General features: G+C 40.3%; 1 protein-coding gene and 1 long non-coding RNA gene across 3 annotated transcripts; both read right to left on the reverse strand.

Annotated features, from left to right (window-relative positions):
* Positions 1 to 1,809: 1,809 nt before the first annotated feature.
* On the reverse strand, positions 1,810 to 4,663 carry LOC119911966 (transcription factor 7-like 2; the record flags this gene model as incomplete). The annotated part of the gene is made up of 5 exons (XM_038730938.1): positions 1,810 to 2,052; positions 2,454 to 2,503; positions 2,595 to 2,702; positions 3,981 to 4,101; positions 4,533 to 4,663. Coding segments are annotated over 5 exons (432 nt in total), but the record flags the coding sequence as incomplete, so codon positions are not given.
* On the reverse strand, positions 4,658 to 9,449 carry LOC119912315. 2 transcript variants are annotated; one of them, XR_005446121.1, is made up of 4 exons: positions 9,240 to 9,449; positions 6,710 to 6,755; positions 6,520 to 6,620; positions 4,658 to 4,687 (listed from the first exon to the last, which is right to left on the reverse strand). It is a non-coding gene; the product is annotated as an uncharacterized LOC119912315 (long non-coding RNA). The 2 variants fall into 2 exon arrangements; XR_005446120.1 differs by having other exon boundaries at positions 9,224 to 9,449.
* Positions 9,450 to 13,206: the final 3,757 nt, after the last annotated feature.

The following is a 13,206-nucleotide window of genomic DNA, read 5'->3' on the forward strand; positions in this document are numbered from 1 at the left end:
ACAGTAGTACTCCTTTATAGCAGCAGTTATCACTGTGGGGATAGTATAATTGTAGTAGCAAAAGTATTAATAGTAGTTGTAGAGGCACTAGTAACAGTTGTAGAAGCAGCGCTATTATAAGTAGTAGTGGTACCTTTTTGTTTATTTATTTAAAGTCCAATGTGTTCAACACAAGCAGCCGTATAAGAACTTATCTAATGGAAACAAGTCTAAAATCCTCTGACGATTTAAATCCGTAAGTATCTGATGACAAATCTGACCAGACATTCAGCAGCTTTGGGTTCTTGACAGTTTTTGATATTCTGTTCGGTACCAACAAAGTTTCGATACCCAGCCCTAACACAACGCAGAGGGACTTCATCTTGTCAGCATGCTAACAGGGGAAGCTTTTGAGACACAAGAATACATTTACAGGAAAACTGATGGAGAGAAAGCAGTGAATCAAGAATTTCTCTTAATTTGGTTTAGCAACAGCTGTGGAGCCAAGATGGCTGCCGCTAAAAACAAACCTCTGTCACTTTGATTGAACTGATGGAACTTGTCACATCTAGATTTATCAACAAACTTGTGTTGCATTGTTGAAGTGCCACAACCAATGTTTTGTACTCGGCGTTACAAAAAAGTGGAGTGAAATGTTGTGCTAGTGAAATTGGTGCAGCTCATTAACCTAAATATTTTGATGAAGCCATTAAGCTAAAATAAATAGTTTAGCGTAGATCCCAAGCAAGACAAATGACACTACATGTTTATATGTTGAGACAGTTTCTTACTGTTTAATTCATAAGCTAGTTAGAGACAGAAGAATGAAGTCTGTAGCTAGCTGTGTAGCATCCATTTAATATAATTTACCTCCTGCCAACAAAGCAAAATGACAATATTCAACATTGAGATTAATGCTCACTTTGTTTGTAAGCTAGCTAGCTAGCTTCTAGCTAAACTGCTAGTAAATTAACATTACAAGTGCAAAACAACGGTTGGGTCCTCATTACTTTATGAGTATTTAATGAGTATTGTTGTTTGTCTTTATGTATGTTTTTTGTTAAGTTATATATTCAAGACAATGTGTAAAGTATTGAGCTCCCTGTTGTCTATTTTGATGTTTCACTGTTTTGTTCATTTTATGTCATTCTTTATTGTGAAATAAATCTGTGAAACAGTCACTGCCTAAACTTCAAATTCCACCAAAACTCCCTGAAACTGTTGCGGATTTAAAGTTGCATTAATGACGATTGTCGTTCCAATAAGCCCCAGATACTTTCAAGTGTTTCCTGATGTTTTCCTAGTTCATTATTTTATATATTAAAGCTGAAGTGAATAAAATGTCACAGCAGATGTTTGCTTTGAAAATAAAAGCTTTATTTTCAGTTGAGCTGCTACTTGTGATTGATGTGTTGTAAGTAAAACAAACAGTGGTGAATTTTGTGACTTTTTATGACCATGTGCCTGCAAAAGCCTCAGCTGTACTTTCTTTACAGCCCCAAAGAAATGCACTTAATACCTGTTTGTATTCAATTCCTTCAAAGTACTCGCTATATATAATATGAGTCTTGGCTGGTTGGAGGAAACACAACCGCAGGGCTGTAATTACATTTTTATTGAGCAACAAAAATGTACAAAGTACACACTGGTCCAATACACCCATCAACATACAATAAAAACAAAGGATAGTAAATAATTGTCCATGCTTGCTCAGATCTGGAGTCCACAGCCGCTGTGATGGAAACGGCCACTCGGGCTCAAACTGTCCTCACATTCTCATGAGATAGGATCTAAAAATTACTTCAGATAAACTGCATCTAGATGACACACACGAGTTGGTTGCAGCCGAGTTGCTTTGCTGTCTGATGTAATCAATAAAGACACACAATATCATTGAGCCACATGTTAAAACAAGTCTCTAAGGAACCATTTTAGCTATAACCAAGTAAGACTTTACAGATTTAAACCAAAAAATTACTGTTTCATCAGCAGCAACTTTAGAAGATTTTACTGGACATGTGCGTGCGTCACATGTCGCCTCTTTAGGGGTCTCATCCAACACTCAGAGTCCAGCTGCAGAAAGAAAAAACACAACAGATCATTTTAGAGATTTACACACACATATACTCTCTTAGTGTGGTGCATGATGGGAAGAAAGGAGCATCCTCACATCATCACAGTAGTAGAAGTGGTAATTGTTATAGTACAAGCAGCAGTAGTGTTAGTAGTGGTAGTAATAGGTGTTGTAGTAGTCGAAAAAGTGGTTAAACAACACTGTTGTACTACTTACTACAGTCACAGGTCGGTTACACTTAAATATGTGTGTGTGGTGCATGATGGGAAGGCACAAGTGTCATCACATTATCACAGCAGTAGTGGTAGTAGTAGTAGTAAAAGCAGTAAGTAATAGTCCTGAGCTCGTCGCAGACATTGAAACTGAAGAAGCCTTTTATTTTGTTTTCTTGTAACCCGACCTTGGGCAGCTTATTGTGGGCTGCTGGCTCCGCTTCCTCTTCCTCTTACCCTGGAAATAAAAGAAGAAGAAGAAACTGGAGCTCTCTGAAACACACACACACACACACACACTGTATACATGATCGTTGTACAGTACATACGTAGTTATCCCTGGCGGACCACCCGGGGTAGAGCTGCATGTGAAGCAGTCTCTCCTGCTCGGCCAGTTTGTAGTATTTGGACTGTTCAGAGTGTGACAGAGCGTGCCACTGCAACAGAGTGACAGACTGGGTATCAGACCAACAGCAGCTCTGAAGCTCACAGATCAACACGTTTTGTTTAATCTGTACAAAGACCTATGTGTAAAAATGACACGCTGCGGTTTTACTGAGGGTTATGTGGTGGGCTATATTTTTAGGCTGGGGGCAGTGGCATGCTGGAGCTAGTTGAGGGAAAAGCAAAAAATAGGGAGCTTTAAAGGTGCTGCTTTGAGGATTTTGTTGCCTTTGGACAACTGCCGGCTGTAGCTTCATATTTACTGTACAGATATGACAGTGGTATCGATTTGAATGTCTCTGCAAGAACGCACGTAAACAAATTTTCCAAAATGCCGACTTAAGTCCATACAGGATTTAGCTTAGCTCCCCTCTACACAACAAAGTTACGCTTTTATCCGTCAGTTAGGAATTTAACTTCCATAAAATTTGTGGTAGTCAGAAGACACAGAGACAGTAGTCAAAACTGAAGCACTAGAAGCCAAAATATTTAAACTTTTAGTCCCTTCTGTGGGATAAACTCCCAAAACACTAGATCCTACATTTCCCATAATGCACCTGGATTGTCTTTTTTCATTATGCTGCGTTCCAGATGACTCAGTACTCAAACATTTCAAACCTCCAACTAGAAGAAGTACAATAAAACCTCTCAAAGTCAACTCATATTGTAAATTGGTGTCTTACGGTGGATTTGAACCAAAGTCTCTCACACCAAAGGCACGTGTCTTATCCACCACTCATGTATTAAACTAAAATAATACATAATATCATACAGTAAAACCTGTTCTGTGTGTAAATTGATGTCAAAATATGTCACTAGTGTTATTAGGTAGCTGGTTACGGTAAACAATCTCTGACAGTCATCTTCTCTAAACAAAAGTTATTCAGAAAAATGTTAAAAATGCCTCAAAAGTGTGAAAACATTAGGAAATATACATTTTCTGACTTTCGCAGATTACCAACTGATGTAACGAGTAACATCATGCGTCGTGCCATCTTTTTAATTAACACTAAGGGCACACTTGACAAACATCAGTTTATGGTCACCCACGTTTTTTTGTTCATGTTTGGCATCATGCGGAAATTTCAGCTGGGAAATTCAGACCTCCAACTGTGACTGGCACGCAGCATTAAAGCCTCACTGCCTGGTAAACAGCCACATCTTTCAAACTCCACACCTCCGTCGCCTCCCCCCTCGAGATACAGTAGGTGAGATAACCATGATGACATCACTATGACTTCATCAGGGCCTGGCGGAGCTCACTCTCTCACCCTGTGTCCCAGGATGCGGTTGATGGCGGCGCTCTCTCTCTCGCGTCCTTCCTGCAGCACTTTGTGCCTCATCTCCTTCATGTAGAGCATGAAGGCGTTCAGAGGCTTCTTCACATGCTGTCTGAGGGCGAGAGACATATAGACACACACAGGGACAGAGAGAGAGAGAGCAGATAACTGCAGTGTGTGTCTGACACACACAGTAATGTTTAAATGTTTTATTCTCATGCAACAGTAGCCTAAAGTAGTAGTATTTTATTGTTACATGCAGTAGTACTAGCTGAAGTAGCAGCCGTAGGAGTTGTAGTACCTGTAGTAAAAGTAGCAGTAGTAATTGTAGTAGAAATAGTAGTGGCAGTTGTAACGGCAGTAGCCAGAGAAGTTGATGTATTAGTACTTAGTATTAGGCAACTAAGTATTATATAGTAGAGTTAGTATAACACTTAAAGATTTGCAGTAGCAGTACTTAATTTCTCAGTAGTGTTAGAAGTAGTACTATCACTAGTGACTTTAAAACACATGGAATCGTCCAGATTTATCTGAAAACCTCACCTGGTGACACTGTCGCCATGGTGATGTGGGTGTGTCCCGTAGCGGGCGTTTGCCTGTCGGGCAGCAGGTGCTCTGATTGGCTGGCTGTACGGAGAGGAAGGAGGGAAGTGTCTGTCGCTGTAGAGGAGGAGAGGGACGAGAGGATGGATGGATGACTGCAGAGAGACAGAGAGAGAAGGATTACAACTTCACAGTACTTTATATATTATATAGACAGTATCTCACAAAAGTGAGTACACCCCTTACATATTTGTAAATATTTGATTAAATTCTTTCATGTGACAACACTGAAGAAATGACACTTTGCTACAATGTAAAGTAGTGAGTGTGCAGCTTGTATAACAGTGTAAATTTGCTGTCCCCTCAAAATAACACATCACACAGCCATTAATGTCTAAACCGCTGCCCTGGGGCCCAGTTTCCGAAGGGAGGAGATCATGCTCTACTTCAGTGTGTCACAGTACATGTTGGCATTCATGTAGTACTCAATGAACTGTAGCTCCCCAGTGCCGGCAGCACTCATGCGGCTCCAGACCACGACACTCCCACCACCATGCTCGACTGTACGCAAGACACACTTGTCTTTGTGCTCCTCACCTGGTTGCCGCCACACACGCTTGATGGCATCTGAACCAAATAAGTTTATCTTGGTCTCATCAGACCGCAGGACATGGTTCCAGTAATCCATGTCCTTAGTCTGCTTGTGTTCAGCAAACTGTTTGCAGACTTTCTTGTGCATCATCTTTAGAAGAGGCTTCCTTCTGGGACGACAGCCATCCAGACCAATTTGATGCAGTGTGCGGCGTAGCGTCTGAGCACTGACAGGCTGACCCCCCACCCGACCCCCCCACCCCTTCAACCTCTGCAGCAATGCTGGCAGCGCTCAGACGTCTATTTCCTAAAGACAACCTCTGGATATGATGCTGAACACGTGCACTCGACCATGGCGAGGACCGTTCTGAGTGGAACCTGTCGTGTTGAACCGCTGTATGGCCACCGTGCTGCAGCTCACTTTCAGGGTCTCGGCAATCTTCTAGCCTAGGCCGTCTTTATGTAGAGCAACAATTATTTTTTTGAGACCCTCAGAGAGTTCTTTGCCATGAGGTGTCATGTTGAACTTCCAGTCACCAGTTCGTAGATGCACTACATGTCCGCCACAGAACGCCAGATTTAATCTGCCACCCGTTGGTGTCAGTTTGGAACGCAGAGGGGAACCCCATAGCACCACAGTTCAACGCTGTAGGGGTAGCTCTTTCTCGTGTGGGACAAAAAGTGTTGACAAACGTCCATACGTGACGAGCTGGGAGTGAGAATGTGTTGGGTGGGATGAGCTCATGTCGTCATGTCACTGGCGCTCTGGATAGAGCCGTAAATTGAGCTGGTTTTGCGCCTGAGTAGTAGAAGTATAACCGGTGGGGAAAGACGTTTTTAAACCTTATTTTGGGGCAAAGTTATAAAACGCTTTCAGCTTTTATGTCCCGGTGACCAGTGAAAGTGCAGTTATGGGTCTCCCCATTAATTCAGATAGGGGCCCATATAACTGTCTGGAGGCGTTACCAAGATGGCCGCATAGTGGCAGGACTTGCCTATATAAAGACATTGGTATGACGTAGTCATAGTACAAATAGTGGTCATAAACTCCACAGCACACCTTTAATGATGTGTAAGTTAGGATGTTGTAAAACCAAGCAGAGGTAGTAGTAGCGGAAGCAGTAACAGTAATATCAGTTGTAATGGCAGTAAATAAAAACTACTTGACTGTAACAGAAAAAGACAGCAGCTGGTAGCTTTCATCTGTTTCTCCTCTCAGCTATATTTTCCCAACAGTGTTGGATGGCTAACATCCTGACAAGAGTGCTAACGTTACAGTGTGGTCAGCACATTACACACAGCCTGGGGGTGGTGCGCCCTCAGACCCGCTGGGTTACATTTAACACTGATTGTGTTAGAAGGGGAACGTATTGGCTTAAGGGTTAGTTTGACTCACAGCAGCAGCAGTCTGAGTGTGTGACGTGTTGTTGTGCCCCCTGCTGGTCAGATTCAGGTGCTGCTGTTGAGGTGGACACCAGTCAGACACCTGAGGTTTACCTGAGACATGACAAATTAACAAAGAACTCATTTGCAAATAATTACCCATGTATACATACACACACACACACATATATATATATACCAACCACAAGTGTCTCTGCTCTCATTCAGTCCACTTCCCAGCCTGATCTCCTGAAACAAGATCAATAATTCAATTGATTTTTAATTTAAAGAGTTTTGGAGTTAAATAATAAGAACCAATAAAGACAAAAGAAAAGAGTTTAAACAATAGTGAAAACAAAAAGTGTTTTTAAAAAGAGAAGTAAACAAATACATTTAAAAAACAGTATTAAACAGTAGATTATACAGGACTGATAAATTTAGTTCATTATATAAATTATTATATACATACATAAAAGGTATAAGGTTGTTTATTAGTCATTATACAGCACAAAGGAACAGCACATAATGAAACGAAATTTGTAGTTCCTTCCATGCTACACACACAACATATAATTAAATGTAGGCCTATATTAAAATATGGTAACATATAAAATAACATACACAGTTTTTATACACATATGTACATATTCGTATACATCCCAAACATTCCACAGTGCATTTTTTGAATTTGCATCTGGGTGAATGTAAATAGCAGCAACCAGATGATGATATATCTGAACAATAGTTTTCTAATTTAGAATCTGAATACATTAAAGGTCACTTATTTAATTATTAATATTAAATAAAGGCTGGCCTTGGACAACAATATAATAATAAAAAGGTACTGTAACTATATTAATCAAATTTCTTAAGTTACAAAGATGTAAAACCACATAAATAGTAATTAATGAGATAATATAAGTGATAAGTAAAAAATATCTGAAATGTTTTAACACAAAAAGAGACTTTCTTAACAAAGTAATTATACTTACCTCTCTGCTGGACATCTGCTCCATATTTGACTTGAGTCAGTAAAAACTAGATTTAGTGATTTGGGATGTTTAATAATACATTATTATATAAAGCTAAATATGTGGAGGACGGAGCTGACTGTCAGACTGGTGGGAGTAAATCATGTTTGTGATGTTTATAACACCCCGACCCCCCAACACACACACACACACACACACACATTTTTTTGCCTTGGGTTCTTCCACTGCTGTTGCTCATGTTCTTGTTATACTCTCAGTTGGCAGTTTATTATGTGCACCAAGTAAAACTAATGAGGTGTTTCTATTATTTTGTCCCCTCCATTCATTCAATGAGGGTAGACAAATTAACAGAAACACCTCTCTGTATAATACAATACATTTCAGCAGTGCCACAAATCTGAAGAATTCATGTCAAGCAGCATTTTTACTGTCGGCTATGTTAAGTTTAGCACTCTGGAGTTATTTGTTCAGTTCAGTATCTGTTATTTATTCTGTTGTGTTTTGGGGTTCTGTCCTGTGTCCAGTCTGTTAGTGTTGTGAGCTCTGCCTGATTTGTTATCCGTTTGGTTATTATCATTCTGTGTTAATCTGTCTTGTTCAGCTATCTTAGTCCGTGTGTTGAGTTTGTCTATGTTGTTCTGTCTTCTGCTTGTTCTGTTCTGATCTGTCCTGTTCATATCTTGGTGTCTGCCTTAGTTCTTGTTCAGTTCTGTTCCTGTCTCATGTATTAGTTTCTGTACCATCATGATTGGGTTCTGTCTGTTTGCTAGGTGTCAATTTATGTTCTCTGCCGGTTTCTTTGCTCTGATCTCTGTGTAGCCTTGTTTATTATTTAGTTTACTTAGTATCTGTCTCGTCTCTTATCTTAGTTCCTAGTCCTGTGCCTTAGTTCATGTTTTAGTGTTTACTTCTGGTCTGTGTACTTCTGTGTTGTTTTGCCCATGTCTGCTCTGAGTTCTGTTTAATCCCAGTTTCAGTTTGTTTTCCCAGTTGGTTGTAGTTATTGGTGATCTGTCTGCTTGTGTCTGTGTTAGTTTGTCATTTATATTTCTCTGATATGTTTTATTATTCAGTAACTTGTGTTGTGTCTGTTCCCCTAGTAATCTGCCTGCCTGCCAGTCTCTCTGGGTGTTTCTCAAAACCAAGAATGCAAAGAATGGACTGGTGTTCTTGGGGAGAACGTTCTTGCTAGTCGTTATTGGAAGAATGAACTTGTCACGAATTTCACGAGCACACAACACGCTGCTGACAGTTTGAGAGATGCGTTCTTGAATACCAGCGCAGAGGTCGCCTGCATTGCTCTAAATCGCTCTAATTATTATAACAGCCAGGCTTTTCCCTATCCCCCAATACAAAAAGCTCAGAATCGGGTTTATTGTAGGTTTTAACTTAACAAGATATATTTGCACATAAAAAAATTATATAAAAGCAAATAAAAGGTAAGTACTGTGACCACAACTCTACTGTACACTAACAATGTAATGTCTAATAAAATAATAATATTAATAATAATTATATTATATAATAATAATAATAAAGCAAAGACAGTCCACTCATACTTCATACTATTTCTGTTCATTTTTTCTCTTTTTTTTTCCTTCTGAAGTTTCACAAGAACAGATTTTTTTGTATATCACCATTACCACAATTACCATGTCTCTTGATTTCAGTTAAAACCTTACAAAATTACTCAGAATGTAACGACAGAATAACAGCGGTACGAACGTTAAAACCACCATACAGCTGTGGGTCTTTACTCTGCCGTTGTTGCTGGACTCTCTGAGGGCTCTGTGAGCTGATCTGGTCGGCCGTCTGATTTGCTCCCCCCGCTGAGTCACAACTCCGAAAACGTTTGAGCACATTTTCGATTCGCCATCATTTTTAGTAAAACTGGACTATATAGGGCATAATAATTATCACTATACATTCGGACAGCACTACAAAATGGCGAGCTCACTATATAGTGAGTAATGGATGATTTCGGACACAGCCCCTGTGTTTTCCCCTTCTGTCTCTCTGCCTGCCTGTCTCGTTAGCCCTGATCCCTCTCACCTGCGTTGCTCCCGCCCTGCTCGTTAGTCCCTGGAGTATACACTCACCTAAAGGATTATTAGGAACACCTGTTCAATTTCTCATTAATGCAATTATCTAATCAACCAATCACATGGCAGTTGCTTCAATGCATTTAGGGGTGTGGTCCTGGTCAAGACAATCTCCTGAACTCCAAACTGAATGTCAGAATGGGAAAGAAAGGTGATTTAAGCAATTTTGAGCGTGGCATGGTTGTTGGTGCCAGACGGGCCGGTCTGAGTATTTCACAATCTGCTCAGTTACTGGGATTTTCACGCACAACCATTTCTAGGGTTTACAAAGAATGGTGTGAAAAGGGAAAAACATCCAGTATGCGGCAGTCCTGTGGGCGAAAATGCCTTGTTGATGCTAGAGGTCAGAGGAGAATGGCCGACTGATTCAAGCTGATAGAAGAGCAACTTTGACTGAAATAACCACTCGTTACAACCGAGGTATGCAGCAAAGCATTTGTGAAGCCACAACACGCACAACCTTGAGGCGGATGGGCTACAACAGCAGAAGACCCCACCGGGTACCACTCATCTCCACTTCAAATAGGAAAAAGAGGCTACAATTTGCAAGAGCTCACCAAAATTGGACAGTTGAAGACTGGAAAAATGTTGCCTGGTCTGATGAGTCTCAGACATTCAGATGGTAGAGTCAGAATTTGGCGTAAACAGAATGAGAACATGGATCCATCATGCCTTGTTACCACTGTGCAGGCTGGTGGTGGTGGTGTAATGGTGTGGGGGATGTTTTCTTGGCACACTTTAGGCCCCTTAGTGCCAATTGGGCATGGTTTAAATGCCACGGCCTACCTGAGCATTGTTTCTGACCATGTCCATCCCTTTATGGCCACCATGTACCCATCCTCTGATGGCTACTTCCAGCAGGATAATGCACCATGTCACAAAGCTCGAATCATTTCAATTGGTTTCTTGAACATGACAATGAGTTCACTGTACTAAAATGGCCCCCACAGTCACCAGATCTCAACCCAATAGAGCATCTTTGGGATGTGGTGGAACGGGAGCTTCGTGCCCTGGATGTGCATCCCACAAATCTCCATCAACTGCAAGATGCTATCCTATCAATATGGGCCAACATTTCTAAAGAATGCTTTCAGCACCTTGTTGAATCAATGCCACGTAGAATTAAGGCAGTTCTGAAGGCGAAAGGGGGTCAAGCACAGTATTAGTATGGTGTTCCTAATAATCCTTTAGGTGAGTGTATATGTTTGGTGTTTCTATTCAGTCCCTGTCCGGTCATTGTAGTGTGTTTACGCTCTGTTGTAAGATGTGTGTTTTGCCAGCTTCTGTGTTACCCGTACCCTGTCGTTTTGGATTCTGCATGCCATCACTACCAGTAAGCTTTGTTCCTTTGTCTGGATTAAAATCCCTGAAGTGAACCTCTGCTCTCCAGTGTCTTGCATTTGGGCTCTCTCCTGCTTTGCACCCTCAAATCCCTGACATTTACAACTATGTATACATGTAGCTATGCCAGCGGTTTCCAACTTACGGGTTGGGCCGCTTCAAAGATGTTGCGAGATGATTGATGGGAGAGGAAAGAAGAAAAAGCAAAATTTTTTGTAAACATTTGATTCAAACAGTTTTTAAATAAAACCATATAAGACATTTACATGGGAAATGTCAACCTACAGTTTGGGTTTAGGAGGCAGACACATCTCCACGTTTAAGAGTAGGCTTAGGACTTTCCTCTTTGATATGGACTGGGACTTCATATGATGCACATAATGCATGTAACTAAGTCGTGTGGTTGCAGACTTCCTGCTCCCCCCCGTTCCTGCTCGACACCCGCTGCTACATACTTATCAATAGTCCTATTATTATATCAATAATATTATCCTTAATAGTTATTTATATGTTACCTTTACTGTTTCGTTGATTTGTGTGTGGATATTGTGTTGTACTGTTTCTCTCTACCGTTTATTAACACAATTAAAAAATTTTAATTGTGCCAAGGGGCCCACAAGCCAAAAGGATTGGAAACCACTGGTTTTATTTTTAATAATATTATAATACTGGTTCTATTATTGTTCTCATGCCCAATGTTATATAGTGTGTCAGTTTTGTTGTAACTACAGCATATTACTAAATACAGTATGTGTCAGTCATATTGAGATAATTATAGTATAAGTGTTGTGTAATGGTAATGCTACCTTGATACCAGAACTATGAAGTTCCTAGTTCCATTTTGGCACGTTGTCGTTGTTGTTGTCGTTCGCTCGCTAGCTCTGGTGTGGACTTAAAAAGTTAAACTGCACTGGAGTTAGAGCATTCTTACTGTAACGTGACATGTAATGTTGCCATCCTCCACAGTAAAGACAGAGAGACGTTATACTCCTTGTCCAGAGTAATCCTTCCTCCTGCAAGTCAACATCAGAGGCTAATAATATATTTTATGAGCTTCTTTAAGTGTTAATAATGTAAATTCTTTACCTGTAAAGTACAATATTTCCGTCTGAGATGCAGTTAAGTGTAACATAGCATAAAATGGAAATACTCCAGTAAAGTACAAGTACCTCAAAAATTGTAGTTTGGCGGAGATTAAAAACAGAGCTTCAGTAAATTTACTATTAAATTCCATTACTACCTGTATATGACACTTTAGCGTTAATTCCTTTTTTGGGGGCCATTTTGGGGAACAAGATGTAAACACACTATTGACCCACAGTATTCCCACCTTTTTAAAGATCTTATGTTGAACAGTAGCTTATTTCCATCTCCAGCAGTTACAGAACAACATGATCATTCATGTGGAGTCATGTGTAACCTGAATCCAAATTCATTCTCTTTTTGCTCTGTTTTTGGTCTCCACCAGCTCCTGAGGGAACTATATGGCTCTTTAGCTGCTAAATGCTCCACTATGTTCACCAGCTAGTCTCTAACAGTGTCTGCTGTTGAGCTGTTAGTGTGTTTGCTGTTGAGCAGGTAGTGTTCAGTGAGCTTTTACGGCTTTTTACAGCTGAAAGCTATGCTATGAGAGCGCCAAAAGTGAACCAGAACAATAAAGTTATGTGCCCGACAGATAAACGATGAGCTGAAACTCACTTTAAAGCTCCATTAAGCCGAGGGGAGCTGCAGATTCAGCTGATAACTGTGTAGCTTCATCACCACCAGAGACATACAACACATGCACATATCATATAATCCACTATGATACACATCTTAATTAGAGCAGCTTTAAATGTTAACATACCTTAATCATTAGTGACTAAATAATGTCTTCAAATGACACTGTTATTACTGTTTGTCCTTGACAGACCCTGGTAGAGGTTGGGGAAATTCCAGTTGTATTTAGTTATGTATTTAACTGTGATTCAAACATTTCTGACAGCTATGCTGGCACATCCACAGGGATACTCTGATACACAAAACCCAAGGGAAGAAAAGGAGGTCAAAGGTCACAGTGCAGAAAGGACAAGAAAACTGGGCAAATATATGAGAAAAGTGGAAGTCAGATCCAGTGGCAATTATCCAGTGTATCAGATACTGTTTCTGGGCAGATATGTTGCTGTTGAAGGTTTTAAATGTCAAGTGAACAGAGTGTGAGCATCACAAACTAAATTACACCCAACTTCAATGTATTGGGGTGGAGGCAGAAATCTCACAGACAGA

Source organism: Micropterus salmoides, unplaced genomic scaffold (assembly GCF_014851395.1).
Source record: "Micropterus salmoides isolate LMB-PRFRI ecotype aquatic unplaced genomic scaffold, ASM1485139v1 Ms_hic_scaffold_2, whole genome shotgun sequence".
NCBI lineage: Eukaryota > Metazoa > Chordata > Actinopteri > Centrarchiformes > Centrarchidae > Micropterus > Micropterus salmoides.